Here is a 27,316-nt window from a genome sequence, read left to right on the forward strand (position 1 = left end):
AAGGCCTCATTCAAGTGCTGGTCTATATTAATCACTAATTTAGGAAAACAGTCTTCCTTTTCTCCTTCTGTCTCTCTCTCTCTTTTTTTTTTTTTTTTTTGTGTTTGTGCTGTTGCATTGGTGATTTCTCTTTTCATGACATTATTCCAGGTTGGATCCAGTGCTGGTGGAGAATTTTTTTTTTAGTTTTCTCCCCGACAGACCCTTACCCTGGTCCAGGTTTTTAACCTGATATTGTTAATTATTGGTGCGATGGCACTTATGCAAATTTCATGTTCTTTCATGTTTTTGTTTATTTATTTATTGACCTATTGACCTTGGCATGTTTTTTGGACTTTGATTGTTGGATTTTGATTTGGATGTTGGTTTGTTTTGGATTTATTTTCAATAACTTTTTTATGCAACAAAACACAAATATTAGCCTCAGAACTCAGAACGATTTTTTGAAAGTTAGTAAGTGTAAGAGTCTTTGTTTTCTTTGCCAAGATCATTTTGTCCCACGGACTTCTGTTAAGAGTACATTGTATAATAAAACTTTTGCATGCAATTTACGTGGTAATGTTAATTGTAGAACAACCAATGTAATTTACCTATTAGAATTTAATAAATGCTGCCTACAATATGTGGGGGAAACAACTAATAATATATATAAAAGATTTTCTGGACATAAGACAACAGTTAATAATGAAAAAACTAATAACTATCTAGTTCAACATTGTAATAATGGTAAATTATTACAATGTTGTAATAATTGTAACAAAACATTGTTAATAATGAAAAAACTAATAACTATCTAGTTCAACATTGTAATAATGGTAAATGTTCCATATCAGATATAACTGTCACAATTTTAGAAAATTTAGAATTAGAAAATTTAAATAAAGAAGAGAAGAATAATAGACTACGTAAACAGGAGGATTTCTGGATCCATACTCTTGGTACAGCTTATCCTTTTGGGCTAAATGATCGTGTAGCAAAATATGGTGACATGTCTCATGTTGTTGTTAAATGTATTGATGGTTTTATGGACCATCCTTCTTTTACTAGTCCTACTAAACGTAAAAAACGATCGAGAGGACATAGGAAAAATAATAGAAAAAATGAATTAGATGTACATATGCTTTGTATAGATCTATGTCGGCTACTTGAATCTAGGGGTATGATTTCTGTAATAAAATGTCTAAATAATTTATCCAAGAGGAATTTAATCAAACTTTTCTGGATTGTTAAGAATAATACAGCTCTTGATTATAATTTTAAAGTAATATGTGATACAATTTGCATTCTAACTAAAACGAAATTTATTTCAAAAAAGAAAAAGTTCGATAAGATTAGTAATAAGGATAACAGATTATATTTACCTATTAATTTTACTTGTAAGCAGATTGAAGATATTAATTTACCAGAAATTTTAAATCAGCGGCATGTGAAACAGGCCCTTCCTAGTAATTTGAATTATAATGATAGTCCAGTTTTAACTTATAAATTTTCAAAATCTATTGGGCAAATTATTTTTAATTATAATTTAATACTAAAAAGATTAGATAATGATATAAATTGGAAACCGGTTTGTAATTGTAAGCAACTTGGCCCATTTGTAAATCCTACTTACAAACATGTTATAACTGGGGACTTGTCAATAATAAAGCAAGATGATCTTCAAATTATAATGAATAAAGGGGCTAATCTCCGTCTTTCTCATCATCTGAAACCATCGAGTGTTCTTGATGGCTTGGAAAATGATTTTGATTTATTTATTGATAAGTGGTGTAAGAAAGAGAATAAAAATAAAGAGAGTTTTCAAAGTTGGAAGAATTTAATTATTAGTAGAATAAGAAATAAAATATATTCTAACTTAAAAAATAGTAACACTAAATCATTATTTTATAATGCGAAGATTAAACAAGCAATTGCTAATCTAAAGAATGAATTTGTAATTGTGCCAGTGGATAAAGCTAATAATAATTTTGCCATAATTTGTCAGAAGCTGTATTGTGATATCTTAAAAAGGGAGTTATGCACAACTAATGTTTACGAAAAGGTAAATATAGAGGATGAGAATTTAATTGAAAAGACTGAAGAAATACTTTTTAAAAATTTTAATATTAAAATAAATGACAATGATAAAAAGTTCCCTTTCCTATATTGGACTGTAAAATTTCATAAGAATCCCCCTAAACCACGGTTTATTGTTGGAGCAGCTAAATGTCCAACCCGCATTGCTGCTACTGACCTCTCTTTAATTTTAAAGGAAATTGTAAATAAACTTAAAACCTATTGTTCTGGTATTAAAAAATTTTTCGAATTTTAATCCATATTGTAGTGTTAATAATTCACTGCAGGTGATAGATTCTTTAACAATGGTTTCAGCTAAGAGAATCGAGTCTTTCGATTTTGCGACAATGTATACTAATTTATCACTTAATGTAGTGTTTGATAATTTAAAAACTGTTATCAAGAAATCTTTCCTCTTATCTAGTAAAAGGTTCTTAAAAATAGACACTTATAATAAAAAAGCTATATGGACAAATTGCTTTAATACTACAGTTAACTTGAGATGTTACAGCTTGGATATGATTTTTGAGTTATTAGAATTTGTTTTATACAATACTTATATAAGATTTGGTGGTGATTTGTATAAGCAAATTGTGGGAATTCCCATGGGGGGGAATGCCAGCCCATTTATAGCTGACTTGTTTTTAAGTCAACTAGAATATAAATATATGATGGATAAGAATAATCCAATTAATTTAAAACATGTTTTGTCAAATAATAAAAGATATTTAGATGATATTTTGGTCTTAAATTGTAAGGATTTCATTGATATTTCTAAAAATATATATCCATCAGAGCTTATTCTTGAACCTGGTCATGGCGCTGGTCATGAAGATCATTTCTTAGATTTAAATATTAATATTTGTGATAATAATAAATTAAGTTTTAAAATGTATAATAAAACGGATGATTTTGGTTTTGAAGTGATTAGTTTCCCATTCCCTGAAAGTAATATATACTCAAATATCACATATTCAGCGTTTTTCTCACAGTTACTTCGTTATGCAAGGATTTGTAGTAATTATATTGATTTTAAAAATAGATGTAAAATCTTAAGCCAAAAATTGATATCAAGAGGTTTTTCTGCAAATAAATTAACTTGGCAATTTAAAAAATTTAGTTTTCATTATAACGAACTTTTAAATAAATATCAAAAGAATTATCTAGAAATACTTAAAGAAATTTTCAACTAATTTCGGAGGTTCGAGAATTGTTGTTGCAGCGCCATTTATTTTGAATTGTGTTTCTAATTGAGCGGATTTTTTTTTTTTTTTTTTTTTTTTTTTTTTTTTTTTTTTTTTTTTTTTTTTTTTTTTTTTTTTTTTTTTTTTTTTTTTAATTAGCCACATGGTAAAGATGAATTCTATAATTGTTTACTTCATTCAGGTTTTTGCAATGTGTTAATATTTGTGATTTGGTAAAATTTATTATATTTAGTTTACCTATTGTTGCAAAAAAGAGGGATATATTAACAGGATAAGCTTGTTTTGGTGTTACTTGGTTGTTTTACATTTGCTGTTTTTTTTTTCTTTCATAGGCATGTATTTTGGGAGTGATACCTGACACGGGGATGCCATGGATATTTTGTGGTAGCCACAACACTTGGCTGGGTAGAGAATTTAAAGTGGCGAAACCCTATAGGCAAGTGTATTCTCCTGATGAGCCCTTGTATTGGGTTGTTGCCTCTGAATTATTTGTCTTTATTATTTTTTCTACTGTTTGGTAAATGACGACTTATACTTATTGACGACATGACTGCCTGTCCATGGATTATTCTTTATGGTTGATTGTGTATGGCTATGCTGTTTGACCTATGTGATTGTATGGATGAGTAGGGTTAAGACCTCATTCAAGTGCTGGTCTATATTAATCACTAATTTAGGAAAACAGTCTTCCTTTTCTTCGTCTGTCTCTCTCTCTCTTTTTTTTTTTTTTTTTTTTTTTTTTTTTTTTTTTTTTTTTTTTTTTTTTTTTTTTTTTTGTGTTTTTGCTGTTGCATTGGTGATTTCTCTTTTCATGATATATATATATATATATATATATATATATATAATGAGTAAAAATAATTGTTTTGTAAATAATAACAATACTCCAAATATTTACAAATATCTACTTTCGGGGGGATTTTTGATAGTCCAACTTTCTTTTGAGGAAATTCCATTTGATGAAATTTGAGCAATTCCATTCACCTTAAAATACTACAGGGAAAAAATAACGATGCTTTAAGCAAACATCGCGCTTTATTTCTTTATGGATGGCGAAACAGAGAATCATTCAAATATTTTGGCAAAAAATATCAAAACTGAAAAAAAAAAATGAAAGAAAACACGTACGTAATTTGGAGCTGGATCGCTAATGGTTAAATTTGAAGATGCGAAAGCCATCTTAGAAAATTCTAATCAAAATCATCATGTAGCGTATATACTCTCAACGAGAAATGTAATTCGTTTCAGGTTTCTTAACCTAGCTTCAGCGATATTTCTAATCTAGTTAATATAGGCTCGTTGGCCGTAAGTCGTAAAAAAAACAACTATTTAAAAAAAAAGCCATGCGACTGCAATGCTTTCGGTATGCCCGAATTTACCCGAGCAAAAATTGGATTCTCCAACATATCCCCAAAGTTAGCGCTAAGAAGAGCTAACGATTCATATTTCAAGTAAACGTTCGTGTTTTTACAAATGGTAATTTTCAGGGAGATTTTGGAGAATCCAAATTTCGTTTAAAGAAATCCAGGGAAACCTGGACAAATCAGAAATAGCAATGGACTAATGGCCAATCTTTTGCAGCAAATTTCCATAATTATTGCAAATCATCAACTAATAAGAAAAACTAATAGAAAGCGTTTTGTTTTTAAAATCTAATCTTTCAGTTTCAGGACCATTAAAGCTAACTTTTGCCTTTCAGTCTTCTTATTTTGAGCTTCCTTTTATTCATTTCACTTTCTTCATTTTATTTCTTATTCATTTTATTCTTCTTCTTATCCTGTTGGAAGAACAATATAAACCTTACCTTTCCGATAACTTTTCTCAGTGCTTCTTTATCTACAGTTCTGGAACCCATGGATTTTTTCACATAAAGATGTTTAACAGGAGATTCTGGATGTCCTGATAGCATCAGCTTTGGAATGGCTTCTCTAAATACCTTATCAGCTAGACGACACACATCTTTCAATTTGAGAAGCCTTGAACTATCTTCCTCTAGAATCCGAACAGCCTCAGTTGCCCCAGTAGCTAATGGGGGAGGGAGTGAAGCAGAAAAACAATAGCCTAGAATATATAAAGAGATTAGACCATATTAGGGTGGCTCCATGTCTGACTTGCCTTCACAGGCACTCCAGAACCTGACAATGAAACATTTGATGCCAATACTCACGGTAAAGCTGGTACACTTATTTGGCTGAAATTTACATATATTAATAGAATTAATCTATAAGTTATAATAGATAGAGGGGAAAAATCCCTAATGGAAAAAAAATCCCTAATAGATAGAAAAGAAATCCCTAATGGTCGTAAGCCATTTGATTGCATAATTAAAATACATTATACGAGCAGCATGGGGGTTAGCCCATAGGGGTTGGTTGAGTTGCCTTGAAATAAAATCAGCAGTTTTCAATAAAATATATTATAAATTATATGAACCATCCCTGAAGGCGCTCAGTCATTCGCATCATACAATGTTTTGCCATTACCATCACTTGGGTGGAATTTACACGCACAATTAAAATCGATCCATAAGTCATTCGAGAGAGATGAGGGTTAGCCTCCTAGGGGTTGGTTCAATCGCTTTGAAAAAGGTTCAGCCGTTTTCCCTAAAATAAATCAAAGGAAACATTCTTGAAGGCGCTAAATAATTAAATTACAATGGGCATGTAACTATTTTACCATTACTTAACGAACAGTGAAATTAGCCCACTAATTCCTGCAGGGAGGAACCACGAGGAAGATTAAAATGAGAATAAATTTTTAGCCATCAGAAAAACCTCCTCCCCTTCTTCATGGCAAGGCCATTGTAAAACACCGGATTTAAAAGAAGGCTTGGGCAGAGGAACACGAAATATATACTTAGACCACATGGGCCTGAATCTCCTTGCCTTTTTGTCTTTTGTTAAGCTTCTGACTATAAATGGCCTACCATTTACAAGGTCCCTCAATACAACTTACTGCTTAAGCAGGGTGAGAGGTAGCAGGTTGTCCATTGCGAGAAGTACAACTGGATGATTAGCCCTTTGTTTAAAAACCCTACCGAAAAAAAAACAAACAGTGACTTCAAGTCATGAATAATTTTAAGTAGATGGTGAATAATAGCTTAGTAAACTTAATCAGAGGGAGGGGGCTGAGGGATTAGCAGTCCCCCAGCAGTATTCAGTAATTTATTTTAGTACCTCTTTAATTGTACAGAGGATATTTGTTCATTTGATTGTACACAAATGAGTGGAAAAGTGTATACCTACTGCGTAAACTGTAGAAGGGGAAACCCCTGTCAAATTTGTATAGACACAAGTATAAAGGTGTTTTCACAGAAAACTAAAGTAAGGAATACTCGTGGCCGGTACTTAGATTGTAGAAGAAAGGATGGAAAGAGGGTCCTCTAGGACCCCTGTCTGCAGATATGATATAAAACTCAATTAAATATAAAGAACTCAAGTTTCTTTGACGGGTAGGTAAAGGTAAAGAATACAGCATACCGGCGGTGTTGATCTTCGTTTCATGACCCTTCAGCCAGGAAGTGCAAAGGGGAAGAGGGGGGGGGGGGGTTTGAGGGCTAGTCATTCTGTGCTTATGCACGCCCTTCCTGTTTACCTTCCCCAGGTTTCTCCAGGTACCCACTTAGAGCTGGGTTGACAGTGACTGAGCTTTCAGAGTCGCGCTATTGACCCCTTTCCCAAACCAAATAACCACCGAACCAGGAATCGAACCCCTGTCCTCAAGGACAACCAAGTCTAGTGTGCTAACCACTCGACTAGGACAGCAAGCTTTACTGTAATAATCAATAGTTAATTTTCTTTAGCAAACAAAAGAAGAAAAATATAAAGAGAAAAACAACCTCACCTAACCCAGAGAGTCTTTGATGGTCAATGACATAGGAAGTACCCGCACAAAATCCTCCAATGGACGCCAGAGCATATTCTGTGTTGGCAGCTATCATATCCACATGATCAATCTACAAGAGCATTATTTTATTATTAAAATATGAAAACCAAAAGGGGTTTATGTCAAGCTTCAAAATAAGCTACATGAATACAGAAAACTTAAATAATGCTTGCACTAAAAAATAAAGCAAGTATTTAAATTTAACTTTAAATACAAGTGAAATTTTAGGGGCCAAATTATATACATCCAATTAATATAAATTGATTGTGTCGAAAATACCAGCCAGTTAATAGCAAATCAGAAGACTATGACATGATACAGACATGATGTATCATGTCGGTATGATACAAAAGCTACATGAATACATGTAGGGGTTTATGTCAAGCTTCAAAATAAGCTATATGAATACAGAAAACTTAAACAATGCTTGCACTAAAAAAAAGAAGAAGTATTTTCGAAATACTTAAATTTAACTTGAATACAAGTTAAATTTTAGGAGCCAAATTAAATACATCCATTTAATATAAATTGATTGCGTCGGAAAATACCAGCCAGTCAATAGCAAATCAGAAGACTATGACATGATACTTAAAGGTGCTATAAATACCCAGAGAGCAGAGAAAAGATCACCTCAAGGTTTCTTGGATGTTCACAAGAGAGGACGCGTCTTATATTTTGCACATAGGCAAGCGACTAGAGCTCATTGAAGATCGAATACAACCAGTAGGTTTCCTTAAAAAGGTTGCTAATTTCATCCGCAATTGGGTAAGTATATTATATTTTGTCTAACGAGTCTGGGATAGATTTGGAACTTCTTGGAGGAATCTTTATTCCTTTTTGGATGGGGGGGGGGGGGGGGTATTAGAGTTTTGAAAGAAGAGGGCAAAGTATATTTCCCAGTTCTCGTGAAACTGTATATGCTATGGTTTTTTCCTCGCTTTTTTTTCTGTTGCTCGACAGACTGATTGGTTACCTCATAATATACTTAAACTATGTTATCTTAATGCCTATTAAAATATACTTTATGAATTCACTGATGAATGAGCAAACTCATAAATACAGAATATTTTTCTTTAAAAAATCATATATAAGACATTCCGTAGTAGCAAAAGCATTTTGACTATTGAATACTACTTATATTTTTGAAAAACAGTTAGAACAGCGAATTTAGTTACTTAGAAAATTTTAGAATTAGAACAACAAGTTACCTGTAAACAGCGTTGGAATCATAATGTGCAACAGACATGGTTGGAAACTGATCTTATTAACTTACTTTTAGCCTTTCTTAAAACAAAACACAAATTATGTGCAAATAGTGTTGAAAGCAAAGTATTATAATATACAGGGATGGAAGTTGTCATAATATGGTGTTGGAAGTTGTTCTTATTAATTTATTTTTCATACTTCTGAAAAAAAAAACGCAAATTACTTGTTCGTTTAGTGTGTGAGAATAAAAAGAGCGACATAATGAACCGATGAGGCATATATAGAAAAAACTAGATAGAAATAGAAATATCTATATATAGAATACAGAAATAGAAAACTATATGTAGAAATAACAAATAGATGAGGCATATATAGAAAAAACTAGATAGGAATAGAAAACTATATAGAGAAATAACTAATAGATGATCGAAGGTTTATTTTATTTTGTATCTACCTTAAAAATGAACAAATCACTTAGAGCTAAGTTAGTTAAAACACGAATTATCTTTATACAGGGTTAAAAGCAACACATTATAAAATATACGCATGGAAGCTGTCATAATATGGTATCCAACTAAAAGTTATCTGTAAACAGTGTTTAGTGCTGTAATAGACATGGTTGACGCCCCTGGTTCGATGAAAAAAATTACTGATTATTAAATATTTGTGATTATAATTGAGAGGGGGAAAGTGTGGGAGTACATTGGGGTAAAGAAAAAATTGCCATCACTTTTATGGTGGTAAAAGTGGAATATTTGGATAATAGAATTTGTCCGACTCCCCTCAGTTTTTTCAACATGTAACATGCTCCATAAAATGTTCCTAGAAACCTCCCCAGAAGCAAAGTGCTTCCCTATCAGTAATACAGATAAAACAACGTTCAATTTTGAATTCAGATTTTGAGTCCGATGTTTGATTTTTGAGTTTGATTTTTACATTCAGAGATTTCACTCCGGGTGAAAAGAATCAAAGATTTTTCGCCAGGAGGGGAGAGAGCAGGTCTTAGGGTTAGCATAAGGTCGGAAGTTGTCATAATTGATGTAGTAGACAATGTTGAAAACTGTTCTTAATAATTTATATTCGTAGTTCTTAAACACAAATTGTTCCAGTGCCGGGTTCGAAGCAAAGTATATATATATATATATATATATATATTATATATATATATATATATATATATATATATATATATATATATATATATATATATATATATATATATATATATATATATATATATATATATATATATATATATATGTATATATATATAATAAATAAATAAATATAAATAAATAACTTTATTCCTCACGCCTCTCAATACAAAATTTCTATACAACTGACACCTTTTTAAAAGAAAAATGTTATGGCAGGGCGAAGAGCGGATCGACTGGAGAAGGCTTCCAGTGATTTCATCTTTTCGACTGGGAATGGTAGTTTGTTCCAGATCCTGATGACCCGGGGTATGAACGAATGTTGGTAAGAATTAGATCTTGCAATCTTCATCTCCACGGGCTCCAATTGCAGACTGTGCGATCTTGTGTTGCTTTGGGGAGTTATTTGAACAAGCTTGTCTTTTACGTTCCCAAAATTCTCGTGAACTATCTTGAAGAGGGTTTTTAAGTCTAAGATCGTTCTTCTTGTCTCAAGTTTATGGAGAGTGAGCCTTCTTAGAGCTTCGTCATACGGAAGGTTTCTGAATCCTTGAAGTCCTTTTACAAAGCGTTTCTGGACCCGTTCTATTCTGTCAATATCCTTTTTGAGATATGGCGACCAGATGACAGTGGCGTATTCAAGCTGTGGCCTGACGTAGCTTGTGTATGCTAAGATCTTTGAGTGATTGTCAAGGTATCGTAGGGAGTGACTGAGTAGCCAGAGAGTATTCGACGCTTTACGCACAACCAGGCCGATATGCTTTTCTGGTTTGAGGTCCAAGCTCAGAATTACACCTAGGTCCTTTTCACAGGTAGATTTCGTCAGGTCGATACCTTTCATTTTGTATGTGTACATTGGATTTTGGCGGCCAAGATGGACGACAGAGCATTTTGCTAAATTTGGTGAAAGTTGCCATTCTTCGAGCTTCTCTGTCTCGAAGAATATATATATATATATATATATATATATATATATATATATATATATATATATATATATATATATATATATATATATATATATATATATATATATATAATAATGTAACATAAATATAATATGATATAATATAAATAAAATAGTATAAAAGATAGAATAATATAATATATAATAATGTGCCGGATTGGAAGTTCTCACAAGATGGTGCTGGAAGCTATACTTATTAACTTATTTTTCACACTTATTAAAACAAACACAAATAAGCTGTCGGTTTACAGTGAGAATAATTACAGAGAATACCAAAAAAAAATTAATTAGTAAAATAACTAAAGCTCGCACATATTCATTTAAATCACAAAGACAATGAAATTTTTTACTCTCCATTAAACATTGAACAAATCATTTTGATCTAAGATCAAATCAATTTATCTTATAGATAAACCTATTCATCTAAGCTATTAAAAAAGATGATAAAACTTACCGGTATTCCAAAATGTTCTGTAACTCCTTTTCCGTTCGACCCAAGAACACCAAAAGAGATACTTTCTTCCAAAAACAGCCGAATTTTGTATTTACTTTTCAGCTCAATCAGCTCCGGTAGTTTACAAATATTACCAGTGTTTAAATATATTCCTTCAACGACAATAAACTTTCTTACAGCCTTTTTCTTCGGTTTCTGCAAAAAGATGTTAGTGTTAACGTTTGAAACAGATTTGCGATAATTTCACCACACCTTTTTAATATTATAGCCAAAGATTATACAGTGGGTTTAATATTAAATTGGTTCAAACCTTTTTTTACACTTTCAAAATACAAATAGCCCACTAGAGAAGACACCAATGGCATATCCAGGATTTTTGTTCAGGGGGCTATTTTTTTCAGAGCGGGTTTAAAAAAAGTTAAAAAAAAAATGCCCTAAAATATCCGTTTGTATACATTTTTTAAGTTTTTACAAGTCGAACAAAATTTTCAAGGGGGGGGGGGGGTTTCTAATCCGCTATACCCCCCAGGCCCCTCTGGAAATGGCCTTGGAGGAAACTCAATATTTTTCATTGCAAAAATTAGCATCCTGTCTAATTTGTGAGTCTGTCAAGATATTTCAGAAATAGCAAAAGTCGACTACAAAACATTTGATTTCTTTACACAGGAAAATTAATCACATCCATCTGGCCTAATTTTTATCTATCAATGTCATCTTCTACGGAAAGTACATCCACCTTATGAAAAACTGGTTTTACAACTGTTACGCTCCTTTAACGTTACAATCAAGGATTACAAAGTGGGTTTTAAATTAAAAATTGGAATAAACATATTTTCGTTTTTTTTTATATATATTTTCCAAGTACCAAGAGCGAACTGCAGTGGACACTAAATATTTTTAGTGCAATAATTGGCAACGTTTCTGATTCACAAAATTGCCAAAATATTTCAGAAGTTGCAAGAGTTGACTCACAAACATTAGATTGTTTCATTGGACAAATTAATCAAGTTCATCAGACCTAGATTTTCTTAATCGTTTTCATCTTCTACCTGGAAAGTATTTACACGTTGCGAAAAATTAGTTCTACAATTGCTAGCTCGTTTTACATAGTTATAGCTAAAAGCAAGATATTTAGTACATTAATGGATTTTATATAACTAAATTTCATTTTTATTTAATTGAATTTTAAGTTCGAGGTATTGAATTTCAAAATCTAAGAAATTAAATTTGATTTACTTACTACTGAGGGTCTATAGCTCAAAGATAAAATTTGGCTGGGATTGGTCCACTTTAAGAATGAATGTGAAACACAACTAGGTTTTTGAAATTAAAGTCAAGCTGTAATTATTGTAATTATTACCACAAAAGAGCTTACGGTAAGCAACCAAAGCAATGGAGGTTATGCATATTGCTTTAATTATGAAATACTTCCAATCTTGTTGAGTTATCCATTGGCTCCATAATATAAAGCTTTTCCCTTTCATTCTTTAACTTTTAGAGAAGAAGAGAAAAACAATGTTCTATTACTGATACTCTCTAGAAAAATTGATGCAGATGAAGAGCTGATCGCAGTTTTTGATTTTATGACTTAAGGAATTAGTTTTATTATAGATAGACTAACAATAAAACTGATAATTAATACTATGTATTTTTTTGTATGCTACGAGTTAGGGTCGTTCAAGGCCATACTCGGAGGTCCAGATTTTCAATCCAAAAATGTGAAGGATCTTTAAACTGTTTATTCCCCCGTCCCAAAAAATAAACAACCTTTTCCAGAGTTTAATTTTTGCTTATCAGTTTCGCTTAAGATCTTCTATATGTTACTTGTCAGCGCCATAATTTATTATTTGCTATTACTAGTGCCAATGCATCTCAATAAAACAGTCCACTCACCAAGGCATTTATTTTCAAGAAACTGAACCCCCACACTTTACAGGTGGCACAAGGGAGAGCAGAGATGTAACAAAAACGAACAATAGTGGATTACAGCTGGTTTATGATGTAATCCGCGGTTAGTGGTTATAGATAATCCAAGCCAGGTACATCTTTTGCGCGCAGCCTTGTCAGGGTATTTGGCACCGTGTTTGATTGGTTCCTAATTATGAAATGGAGGGGTCGCTGACTTACTTTGGTTCTCTAATCACACGGATTATAAATACTTGCGGGATTCTGGTTGTGTGACATCTCAAGACGGTCCCATTCCTATAGGCAAGGGATTGCAGTCGTTTAGACGGAATAAAACTTTTATAACCTCTTGTTTATTACCATTAAGTTTTGACAAAGCTCGCCAGTTAGATCTTTCATAAGTTACTTTCATAAGTTTGTGATGTGATAATGACATTATTCCAAACTAATAAAAACAAAGAAAAATGTATATAAAGGTTATATGAAACTTTTGAAAACACTATAAAAAGCACGATCATATACATTTGGCCTAGTTTTTATTAATCAATCTTATCTTCTATAGGAAGGTATATCCACCTTATGAACAAGAGCCAAGAGCTCATATGGCACTTGTGACACGGTCAGAACCTAAAGTTAGACTTGGTACTAGAGCTGTCGATTTTGTTGTTCTTTGATTATTGGCAATTATTACAAAGATAAACTTGCGAATAGAGTGTTCATGTAGTCTATTCTTGTTCGATATAATTTATTTTGGGGAATACACATAAGTAATGTATTTGTCCTGAAGTAGATTTTTTCATATCAAAATGTACATTAAATCCTCCTTCATATTAGAAAGTTTTTATTTGCCCTATTAATTGACAACTTGAACTCAATAAGAAAAATAGGCCCCGGGTGACGCTCGAACAAACGACTTTAGGATTCTTAGACGTACGGTCTACCGACCAAGACACCGAGGCTTATTAATTGGTACATGTTATTGAATTGCTCAAGAATAAAGAATTAACCGTCCCTCCAATCCTCCCCAGATGGCCGAACCGAGGAAGCGACTATTTCTAACTTGATCTGGTTCGGTCCCTGATACGCCTGCCAACTTTCATCGTCCAAGGTTATCTGGAAGTGCCCGAACTAGCAAAAGCGGGACCGACAGACCGACGGACAGAGATTGCGATTGCTATATGACACTTGGCCGACGGGCAAGTGCCATAAAAACTAGTTTTACGATTGTTAGGCTCCTTTAACGTTACAATCTAGGATTACGAAATGAATTTAAAATTAAAAATTGGAATAGACACATTTTGTTTTTTATTATCGTAATTATCTTAGTAAAAAAATTATAAAATTTTATCGCATTAAAAAATCTTCTCGATACAGGTCCCTAATAGTTCGTGATACAGGTTCTAAACTACAACAACTCCTTTGTCTTTTTTTAGTTGACGTTTTATAGTCAAAATAGCTACTCCCCCTTTTCTGTAACTATTTCTGTTTTTGCTTATTCGTGACGCTTCCTTGGCTCAAGTTTTTTTGTGTTTTCATTTTTATCCCGATTTCTTAAACTTTACGCAATCCTTTAATAGGGATCTATTTTTCAGATTGCTTCTCTCATTAGTAATAATTTTAACTTATATTACGTTTTTGATACCAAATGTTTTAATATTTACATTATTTGACTTGGACCACGATTTCGGCTATAGTTTTAGCTTGTAAGAGTCGATCTTATCTTGTCTACCCAATGTAGAATAGGCATTTGTTTGTACCCATATGATAGGTGAGAAGCATTAGTCGGGATTTATAAAGAGACTACACTCGATGTAGTTACTTGTGAAAGAAAGTAAATACAGCTACATCAAAATTGCCAGTGTGGGTGTTGTCGGGGTATACACAAGCGATAGATATACTTATGAAAGCAGATACATGATGCTTATTACTCTAGAAACAAAATGAAGCACCTTTGACTCTTGTTGTATCTGCTCTTGGATCACAAGCTCTAGATCTGCCATGTCATTGTGTTTGAAGAAGTAGACATCACTTCTAGATGCCTCGACACTCTTCTGTACAGGAAAAGATACAGCATCATCCCTAAAAAACAATAGATCAAGCTATGATTCCCATTTGATATTGTGAAATTATTAAACGGGCAATAATTGTACATATTTATTTATATATATATATATATATATATATATATATATATATATATATATATATATATATATATATATATATATATATATATATATATATATATATATATATAATATATATATATATATATAATATATATATATATATGGTGATACCTACGCGGGGGTGATACCTACATTGAGGGTGATACCTAACGCGGGGATACCATGGGTATTCTGTGGTAGGCACACCACTTTACTGGGCAGAGAATTTAAGGTGCCGAAACCCAATAAGCAAGTGTGTATTCTCCTGATGAGCCCTTGTGTTGGGTTGTTGCTTTTGAATTATTTGTCTTTACTGTTTTTATTGTTTGGTAAATGACGACTTATACTTATTGACGACATGACTGCCTGTCCATGGATTATTCTTTATGGTTGATTGTGTATGGCTATGCTGTTTGACCTATGTGATTGTATGGATGAGTAGGGTTAAGGCCTCATTCAAGTGCTGGTCTATATTAGTCACTAATTTAGGAAAACAGTCTTCCTTTTTTTTTTTTTTTTTTTTTTAATGTGTTTTATGCTGTTACATTGGTGATTTCTCTTTTTGTATATATATATATATATATATATATATATATATATATATATATATATATATATATATATATATATATATATATATATATATAAATATATATACCTATATATATATAAAAATAAGTTGTCTGTGTGTGTGTGGGTCTGTCGGGTGACGTCATGTTTGTGTGTTGACTGACGTCATGTTTTTGACTGACGATATTACAGACCGGGACATCGGGACACAAATGAAGACCGGGACACCGGCACATCTATTCTATATATATAAAAATAAGTTGTCTATGTGTGTGTGTGTCTGTCGAGTGACGTCATGTTTGTGTGTCGACTGACGTCATGTTTTCGACTGACGAAATTACAGACCGGGACATCGGGACACAAATGACGACCGGGACACCGGCACATAGGGAATATAAATGACGACCGGGACACTCAAAGAGAAAGCGTATCACTAAAAAAACTAAAAAAAAAGGTAAAAAACTAAAAACTAAAATAAAGACCAATTCAAAAACGAATTTATATACAGACCGGGACACCGGGACACAAGGAATATAAATGACGCCCAGGACACTCAAAGAGAAATCACAGACTGGGACACTGGGACACAAATGACGACCGGGACACAGGGAATATAAATGACGACCTGGACAAAGGGACACAACTACAACGGGGAGGCCGGGGGGCACAGGGGGATATATAAATGACGACGGCGACACAGGGAATGGTCGATTAGCAATCACCATCAACAAAGCTCAAGGACAATCATTAGAATCATGTGGTATAGATCTGAATACGGATTGTTTTCCCATGGACCATTATATGTTGCATGTTCAAGAGTCAGTAAACCTGACAATCTATTTATATGCACAGACAATGGGACAGCGAAGAATGTTGTATATTCAAAAGTTTTACGTAGTTAAAAACACACACACATATATATATATATATATATATATATATATATATATATATATATATATATATATATATATATATATATATATATATATATATATATATATATATATATATATATATATATATATATATATATATATATTAATATATCTATCTATATTCACAGGTGGGACATAGGGACACAACTACAATGGCGCGTAACTAATATGGCGCGTAACGACTTAGGCGCGGGGGGGGGGGGGGGGGCTTGGGGGGGCACGAACCCCAACAGCTAGTAGGGAATATAAATGACGACCGGGACACTCAAAGAGAAAGCGACCGGGACACAAGGAATGTTCGATTAGCAATCACCATCAACAAAGCACCGGGAAACAAATGACGACCGGGACACAGGGAGTATAAATGACGACCAGGACATAAGTAAAAAAAAAAACTAAAAAAACTAAAAAACAAGGTAAAAACTACAAAAAAACTAAAAAGAAAAAAACAACTAAAAACTAATAAAAAAAACTAAAAAAGCTAAAAAACTAAAAAAACTAAAAAAGAAAAAAAAAGAAAAAAAGAAAAAAAAATGAAAAATAAAGGAGAAAAACAAAACTAAAAAAATAAAAAAAAAATAAAAAGAAAAAAGAAAAAAAACTAAAAAACTAAAAAAAAAGTAAAAACCAAAAAAAAACTAAAAAGAAAAAAAGGGGAAAAATACAAAAATTTATTTCATCATATACCATTTCAAAAACGAATGTATATACAGACCGGGACACCGGGATACAAATGACGACCGGGACACAGGGAATATAAATGACGACCGGGACACAGGGACACAACTACAACGGGGACGCCGGGGGACACAGGGGGATATATAAATGACGACGGGGACACAGGGAATGTTCGATTAGCAATCACCATCAACAAAGCTCAAGGGCAATCATTAGAATCATGAGGTATAACTAAAAAACCTAAAAAAGATAAAAAACTAAAAACTAGAAAACAGACCAATTCAAAAACGAATGTATATACAGACCGGGACACCGGGACACAAATGACGACCGGGACACGGACACAGGGAATATAAATGACGAACGGGACACAGGGACACAACTACAACGGGGACGCCGGGGGGCACAGGGGGATATATAAATGACGACGGGGACACAGGGAATGTTCGATTAGCAATCACCATCAACAAAGCTCAAGGGCAATCATTAGAATCATGAGGTATAACTAAAAAACTAAAAAATAAGGTAAAAAACTAAAAACTAAAAAAAAGACCAATTCAAAAACGAATGTATATACAGACCGGGACACCGGGACAATAATAACGACCGGGACGCCAGGACACAAGGAATATAAATGACGACCGGGACACAGGGACACAACTACAACGGGGACGCCGAGGGCACAGAGGGATATATAAATGACGACAGCAACAAAGGGAATGGTCGATTAGCAATCACCATCAACAAAGCTCAAGGGCAATCATTATAATCATGAGGTATAGATATGAATACGGATTGTTTTCCCATGGACCATTATATGTTGCATGTTCAAGAGTCGGTAAACCTGACAATCTATTTATATGCACAGACAATGGGACAGCAAAGAATGTTGTATATTCGCAAGTTTTACGTAGTTAAAAAGATATATATATATATCTATCTATATTCACAGGTGGGACATAGGGACACAACTACAATGGCGCGTAACTAATATGGCGCGTAACGATTTGCGCGCGCGGGGGGGGGGCTTGGGGGGGGGGGGGCGCGAAGCGCCCCCACCAACTAGGTGTTACGAATGTATTCAAGCCGAAGTAGCTGAGTTGGTAAAGCGTTATGTTCCAGGTTCTAGGTCCGAGAGGTTCCAGGTTCGAACCTTGGCTTTAGCATTAATACAAAAGAAGAAAAAAACTAAAAAAGGTAAAAACTATAAAAAAACTAAAAAGAAAATACTAAAAAAACTAAAAACGCTAAAAAACTAAAAAAAAACTAAAAAAAGGTAAAAAAACCAAAAAGAAAAAAAACTTTAAAAAACTAAAAAAAATGTAAAAACTAAAAAAAAACTAAAAAGAAAAAAAAACTAAAAACTAATAAAAAAAACCTAAAAACTAATAAAAAAAAAACTAAAAAACTAAAAACTGAAAAAGAAAAAAAAAACTAAAAAAGGAAAAAAACTGAAAATAAAGGAGAAAAAGAAAACTAAAAACCGGGACACATGGAATATAAATGACGACCGGGACACTCAAAGAGAAATTACAGACTGGGACACATGGGACACAAATAACGACCGGGAGATATAAATGACGACCGGGACACTCAAAGATAAATTACAGACCGGGACACCGGGACACAAATGACGACCGGGACACAGGGAATATAAATGATGACCGGGACGCTCAAAGAGAAATTACAGACTGGGACACTGGGACACAAATGACGACCGGGATACTGGGAATATAAATGACGACCGGGACACAGGGACACAACTACAACGGGGATGGCGGGGGCACAGGGAGATATATAAATGACGACGGCGACACAGGGAATGGTCGATTAGCAATCACCATCAAGAAAGCTCAAGGGCAATCATTAGAATAATGAGGTATAGATCTGAATACGGATTGTTTTTCCCATGGACGATTTTATGAAAACGACTTGAAAACGACGCTATCTATTTTTTCTCTGAAATTGTCATGCTACCATTTTAAGATATGAAAAACCATCTAGATAGGTCACGTCTTTTAAAAATTTCTCCTCCCCTCGCCCAAGCATCCTTAGTATTTTTCATAAATCCTCTGATGACTGAAATTACAGACCTATAAAGGTTGAAAGCCTTGAGCAAAAGTAGGAGGAGTTTCAAAACACATTTTATTTGTTTACAAATGAATTAGTTCAGAGCTATTAGATAAAGACTTGCCCGTTTGATAGCTGTGATGCGAGTCTCAGATTATTGATTGCTTTGCATTAAATGCTAAGCATCGTGACAGAAAAATTACAATCACAATTTGTATACCAGGACTAGCTTCGAACGACGATTGGTGTTCGTTTAATAAGATTGTTTCTTTTAAGATAATTATCCGTTTTTCGGTGTGAAAAAACGATCTAGATTAGTCACAGTTTTGGGAAAATTTGTTTTTTTCTGGGAAAATTTATTTTGGAAAAACTTCTCATATGTACGACGCCACAAATTCTCCGAAGTCCAACATCCTAATGGTTCTACTTTCTGCAGCGAATAAAACAATATGAAATTAAAATTATTTTGCGATAGACATTAAAAAAATGTCTTTTTTTCGCCCAGCAAAGCTCGGTCTCCTGTTACTTGTATTTGGTCTGCAAGAACGTGCCTACGATATAAAAATTATCCATTATAATTTTCTAGGATAATTATCGATTATCCACATTTAAGGTTCAATAGACTATTTAACCACTTTAAAAAATACATCTTCAAATTTGTTGAAAGTATATGAAAAAATACCTTTTTTTTCAGTTATTTACGTTCGACTTGGCCTACCATTTGATTTTTTTTTATTAAAAATGACCTATATGTTATTTTTAATAATTATTTTCTTGGGCAATTAAACCTATTTACTCAGACAATAAAGTGGATCATAAGAATCAGGTTACAAACCAACATGGAAATAATTTTTAATTACCAATAAATTTTTTAAAATAACACTATGTACTTTTACCTGTTTATTTGATTTCTTATGGAATTAGATAAATATTGCTAGATAACGAGGTGAATAATTAGAGTTAGTTTACTAAACTACTACTATTACTAACTACTCACCGCAGCACTAAGCCACCTGAGGCCGACACAGCTTCGCACGCTCCTCCTCCGTCCTAATCTATTCAAAGCCTCCCTCTTTAAACCCTCCCAGGAAGCTCCCATTTCCCTTATATATTTCTTAACGACATCCTTCCACCCCAACCGCGGACGACCTGCTTTCCGTTTAGCCCAAGAAGATTGGCCGAAAAGGATAATTTTCGGAAATCTGTCACGTAAAGTTTTTACTGTACATACCCGAGCGTTATAGGAACCCACGCCTTGAAAATACGGTCTTACAGAGCCATCTAAACAATAGTATATCATTCGAAATAATTCAGTGCTAAAGTCAAATTAGATAGACGACGTTTCTCACCTGCATTTATTTGAGTATTGTATCTTTATCTTTTTGGAAGCAGGTTTATCTATTCTTTTTGTAGTGCTCCACTATAATCTGTTTTTGTAGATAGTGAGTGATTAAATGTTATTATTATCATTATTAGGTTATGTATCCGTCGCATCACCATCATCACGCAAAGAAATAAATTACGTTACTTAAGACTTAAGCCATTTTTACTCTCACATAAACTATCTGTCTAGTCTTCATTTTAATTAGCCATGGCTCCCACGCCTTTATTCACCTCGACCAAGTTGATAACACACATCTCTGTTTTTACCACAATAAAATTAAGGACAGAAAAAAGTAGATATATTTGTTCCCTATATTACAGAAATGTTAAAATAGGACTCCTTCCCTTTTGTAATCTGTTAGTTTTTATGTAATAATAATAATAGTAATAATTTATTTATAACCCACTGCACAAAATAATCAGAAAAAAAAAACAGCACAAGGAAACAAAACAACACACAAGTACAACAAAATCAACAGAACAAACGGATGAGAACAAAGGTACAACACAATTAGCACAACAGAATCAACAAGGAAAAAGGTCAATAGAACAAATGGACTATCCCGAGGTATTGAGTAAGCCGTCGATATGCTTGTGCCGATAACTTATAATGAAGCTCCTGTAGTGTTGCAGTTATATCGGGAGCTTTGTATTTTCGGATTATTCTCCGATTTCGATACGATTATGCAGGTATTTAGAGGTATATAAAGCAGGTATTTACAGTGTTTATAATAACATCTACATAGTTTGCATAAGTCACTCTTTTTCAGTAAAATGAAGGTCCCAGAAAGATAAAGTACAGTGATCCCAAAAAATTGAATACAAAGAAATCAGGGCCTTTCGATTATACTTAGACCGGTTTGACACAATCTTAAGAGTATCCAAACCTGATTTTTTTTACAAGCTTGAGATATTGCAGTCTGGCGGAAGGAAAAAATATTATCCTTACAGAGGGAATGGATGTATTTTTAATTTGAAGAAGATTATTTGGCAAGGTACCGTTAAAACAAATATTACCCCATTTTTCAAGATTCAGATTTAGTCCAATATCAAGGAAACCTTTTTTAGCCCTTTGAACTGTGCGGGACAGGGAAGATTTGCATCTACTGATAAGGAGAATATCATCTGCATAAGCAATATATGACACGTCAGTAAACCCCATAAAATGTGTCCGACAGATCTTGGCAATTATCCCGGCAATACACATCTTGAAAATATAAGGTGACAACACACCACCTTAACGTACACCGCAATGGACTGCAACATTTGCCTGCAGGAGAGTCCCATTCAGTTTTAAACGCAAGTGTGCATGACTATACCAATATCTCAAAACAAAGATAATAAAAAATTTGAAGGGTGATTATAAACCTCAGGTCTAAGGATTTTCAACCATGGAGATTGTAATAGTACCCTTTTCATTCTTCCCAGCATTTCTTTCCGGAAATGGCATCAAGAGCACACTTTTTGACTACTATATAGCACTTTATGAGGGTGTTATCAAGTCGAATTTATAAAAAGTAATAAATTTATCAAACAGATATTAAATGAGCCCTTAAACAGCTCTCTGTGATCTTCCAGTGCCTTTCCCATCCTTTTCATTCCCGAAATGATACCCGAATTGGACTTCAAGGGCGCCGTATGGCAGTTTGATGACTTCATAAAGTTGAATTATAACAAACGATTAGACATATAAATTTGATTTTAAATGAGCCCGTAAAGAGCTGTTAAGAGACCTTCCAGGATCCCATAAGAGACCTTCCACCAACACTGGAACAGCTGTTCCAGTGTTGGGACAAAGGGAAAAATGGGACGCATTAATAATACTCAGGCAAAACAATGATTTTTCATATCATCGAAGATGGGAGCTGTAAGTTTCCTGAATAGGTTTTTCGACAGTGGTGACTCTAATGACCCCCCTTAATATTTTTCACAAATCATTTACCGACAGAACTATTAGGCTACTGCGTCATTAAGGTCTCCTTCAAAACATAGTTTTTATGTTTAGACGATTTTTATGAATTTGTCTCTATAATATGCCCACAAAAATGGCGCTTTAAAGTGCCGTATCTGGAATTGAAAAACTAGTAAGCATGAAAGGGGTACCATCATTGTCTGGACGGTCTGAAACCTCAAATCTGAGTTTTAAAATCCTCCTCTCATCTAGTCTAAATGAAGATTAGAGATTCATTCCCCCCCCCCCCACCTCACACACAAACATATCTCTTTCTATTTTAGTCTGACGGTTGATTTAATTAGTCAAAATCGCAAGTAGTCACAGTAGTAGTAGCACTGTAGCCCTGAAAATTTCGAGTTCATATCCTTAGCCGTTCCTTAGATATTGTAGATACATCCTTTTGTATATATATATATATATATATATATATATATATATATATATATATATATATATATATATATATATATATATATATATATATATATATATATATATATATATATATATATATATATATATATATATATATATATATATATATATATATATATATATATATATATATATATATATATATATATATATATATATATATATATATATATATATATATATATATATATATATATATATATATATATATATATATATATATATATATATATATATATATATATATATATATATATATATGGGGAAGAGGGTTACAAAATAAACTTTTAAAAACACATAAAAAATGTGTTTATATTCATTTTTCTTACGTTTTTCGTTTATATATATATATATATATATATATATATATATATATATATATATATATATATATATATATATATATATATATATATATATATATATATATATATATATATATATATATATATATATATATATATATATATATATATATATATATATATATATATATATATATATATATATATATATATATATATATATATATATATATATATATATATATATATATATATATATATATATATATATATATATATATATATATATATATATATATATATATATATATATATGGGGAAGAGGGTTACAAAATAAACTTTTAAAAACACATAAAAAATGTGTTTATATTCATTTTTCTTACGTTTTTTACGAGTCGGACAAAAATTTCGGAGGCGGGTTCAAACCCTTATATACATAAATATATATATATATATATATATATATATATATATATATATATATATATATATATATATATATATATATATATATATATATATATATATATATATATATATATATATATATATATATATATAAGGTCATTTTTGGCAAACCGTCAGGGGCTACATGGAAAGCAGGTCGTCCTTGTCTGGGATGGGAGGAAGTCATAAATAAATATTTAAGGGAAACAAGAACTTCCTGGGAGGGTGTAAAGAGGGAGGTTTTGAATAGATTAGGTTGGAGGAGGAGCGTGCGTAGCTGTATTGGCCTCAGGCGGCTTGATGCTGCAGTGAGGTATTAGCAGTAGTAGTATACATATATACAATTTTTTTCCTCGCCTCACAAGGCTCTCTCACATTCCTTTCTATATACAAAGATGAATTTCAAGAGAGTTGCAAACGTTAGGTTCATACCTGCACATTGAAAATGGAGATCTAACTGAGTTATTAGTCCCTTCCCCCTCCTAAGGTCGAGCATGCGTGAACCTGCATTTATTTGTGTCTTTCTTTTTTCGAAAGATTTCCTTTTTTCTTAAATCTTTGTGGGCAAAACTTCGTGTTTTCTTCTATTTATTGGTTGAGTACGAAACAGTAGTTTTTAATTAAAATTCATAAAAAGGAAATTCTAGGAGCAACTAAACGGACAAAAGATGTGCAAAAAATGACTAGTAGCAACGAACTGTCAACACCAATACCTTTCACATGTGTATTTTCAAATTGTTGTGAAATATTAACAAACTGTGAGACACAGATAATCTTTTAAATAGGAAGTAAACAAATTAGAACTGATAGCGTTCAGAATGAATCATGACAAAACAAACAGATAAATGGATTTAAAGCAAATATAATATTAACTTACACAAATATGACATCATCACGTTTTGAATACGCAGGTATGGCACTGGCTATAGCTGAATAACCGTACGAATAAAGAATAACGTCTTCTACTTCAAGAAACTGGGATAGCTTTTTCTCGAGATCCAAATGCGCCTCTTAAAGATTTATAATATATAACGTAAAATAAATACTGCACACAACAATTTTAAACTGAAGTCAATAGTCTTAGAGTAAAAAGTAGATTGGCAAGGGGTATGCTGAATCCACAAGGCGACCACTTTGGAAATGCCACCAATGATAAAATTGGTAAGTGTCCGTAACACCCAGCCAATCAATAGTGTAAAAAAATCACGTGATGCTATGCAAACGGTAGCTGTTTCTCCACAGTATTCTTACAATCAGTCACTGCATTTAGATCCACGCACGAGACCATGTATCTTTCCTTTCTTTCTTTTTCATGGCTGGAGCTAAGGGCTCGCATACCTTATTATATCAATTGAATGCAGGCAGTAATCTTCATTAAAAAATGAAAATTTGTATACGTAGTTCAGTAAACATACCCTGTTAAGTCTCTTGGATGTGCAATCGAATTAAACCTTCCAGGATTTTTTAGGATGCTGTTTTTTTTTTTTTTTTTTTTTTTTTTTTTTTTTTTTTTTTTTTTTTTTTTTTTTTTTTTTTTTTTTTTTTTTTTTTTTTTAGCGTGAAGACTCTTGCAACCAACACAGGTGTCCTATAAGTTTGAGTTTTACTGGAAAAGGTGTTGGAAGATTTGTTGTATCCCAATGTGTGGGTTAAAAGGCCAAACAAGGGCGTTTCATACCAGTTTCTCATCTTTTCTTAGGTAAGGGGGTCCTTTGAATGGATCAAAGGGACGATCCCCCTCTTTCAGGTATGATAATTACAAATTTACCTGAATTGTATTGAGAAGAAATTGTTTATCAATTCTTCAATAAGTTAGCATTAACCATATCTGCAGATATGTATGTATGTACATATATGTATATATGTATAGTATGTATGTATATGTATGTACCCCCCCCCCCCTAATCTGCAAATATATACCCTGGATTGGTATATATGAGTGGGGTTAAAATTCAATTGCAGCAAGTGATTGTTATATTTGGGAAAGAGCATAAAAAAAAGGCAACAAGTGGTATGTTGACTTTTATTCGAAAGTCAATAATATGAATAGCGGAATATTTACCGAGAGAACTTGGTTGGGTTAATGTGCAAAGGGCAGGGAAAAGTAAAAAACAAATATACATAAAACGTGGAATACTAAGACTTCCAAAGTATTTGCTGGACTTAGAGCATAGGTGCCGGCAGGGGGGGGGGGGGAATGCCCCCTCTCTGGAAATTTGGGACTTAAAAGTAATTATAAGGATACCAAAGGAAAGAGAGCAGAATAGAGAAAAACCATGGAAAAAAATGTGTGTTGCCCCATTGTTGGCTGCCTGCCAATAGATTTTGGTCATTAATAAGGAAGATAAAAGTTCTAAATTGTGACTTAGTGACCCCTTTTGTGTTTTCCACAAACATTTATCTATATGATTTAGTTGAAGTAACAACAAAATTCAAATTCTTCATAGAAATGAATGGTAATTAAATAACGATCCTTGTCAATACCAAACGTATAAAATTCTAAGTATTGATAACATTAAATCAAAGAATCAGCTTTTCATGGTAATCCTAAATATGTATTTGTTTATTAGTAATTAGTGCAGTTATTAGTACACCAGACAGTTCGTATAATTATAGAAAACACAAGAAAAGCAACTTATTTAGGGGCAATTTCGGTAAAAATATGCCGTCAACTTTTAATTGCATTGTAGCTGATATATGAAGCCACTACAATTAGAAATGTTTCCCCTTCACGGAATACTGGGAATCCCTGTATTTTCCCCCTGAACAGAAACATTTTTTTTGTGTTTTATCATTATTTTTTTTCCAGGAGTGATTGTATTTATCTAGTTGTCACTTTGAAAAATATATAATTTTTTTGAAAAATAAAGGTGTCAAATATATTTATTTTTGGTAATCAAAATTAAATTAAAAATAATGAATTAAAAGTTTTTATTTGATTTCCTTAATCTTAGTTTTAATATTTTACTTTGAACAAACTACTTTGATAATGCGTTAATTTTTATAAACACTGAGTCTAAAGGCATTTAATATTTTGGTGTTAGAAAACCAAGTTCAAAACTGTAAAAATTGTAAATAATATCCATCCAACGTCTCAGCATTGGTCAACAGAACTGAAAAACTGGGAGTTTATATCTCAGTTTTTGTAAGTAGTCTATTGTTTTGTGTATTTTATGTAATTACTTTCTTTTTCTTTTTTATATACTTTTACTTTAATTGACATACTTTTTCCCATTACCTTTAGAAAAATGTTAGCCTCTAAGCTTCATGAAATAAAAAAAAAAGTTTTTTCAACTGACACAGTAAAATCCCCCTCCCCATAGAGATATCCTCTGGACAATTTAATTCTGGCGAAAATTTACTCCGGACAATTACCCTTAACATCTCCACGCGTAAAATTGAATCGGTAAAGAGAAAGCAAGACATATAAAGAAATTTTGTAGGAATTCTGGCAAATTCATCTAGTGTACAATTTCCCCTGAAAAGTTCACCCTCCGGAAGCTTCCCTCTCAATGAAAATTCTCCCAGCAGAAAATT

The 27,316-nt window shown here is 32.6% G+C and overlaps 1 protein-coding gene across 1 annotated transcript in view; it reads right to left on the reverse strand.

Annotated features, from left to right (window-relative positions):
- The window catches only part of LOC136034989 (serine palmitoyltransferase 1-like), a 55,766-nt gene that overhangs the window by 2,954 nt on the left and 25,496 nt on the right, over nt 1-27,316 (reverse strand). Inside the window, exons 4-8 of the mRNA XM_065716558.1 lie at nt 24,657-24,789; nt 14,781-14,910; nt 10,927-11,121; nt 7,104-7,215; nt 5,065-5,321 (exon numbers count right to left, since the gene is read on the reverse strand). Coding sequence (XP_065572630.1) covers nt 5,065-5,321; nt 7,104-7,215; nt 10,927-11,121; nt 14,781-14,910; nt 24,657-24,789 — 827 coding nt within the window. The remainder of the gene's footprint in view (nt 1-5,064; nt 5,322-7,103; nt 7,216-10,926; nt 11,122-14,780; nt 14,911-24,656; nt 24,790-27,316) is intronic.

The sequence above is a fragment of the Artemia franciscana genome, chromosome 13 (genome assembly GCF_032884065.1).
Source record: "Artemia franciscana chromosome 13, ASM3288406v1, whole genome shotgun sequence".
NCBI lineage: Eukaryota > Metazoa > Arthropoda > Branchiopoda > Anostraca > Artemiidae > Artemia > Artemia franciscana.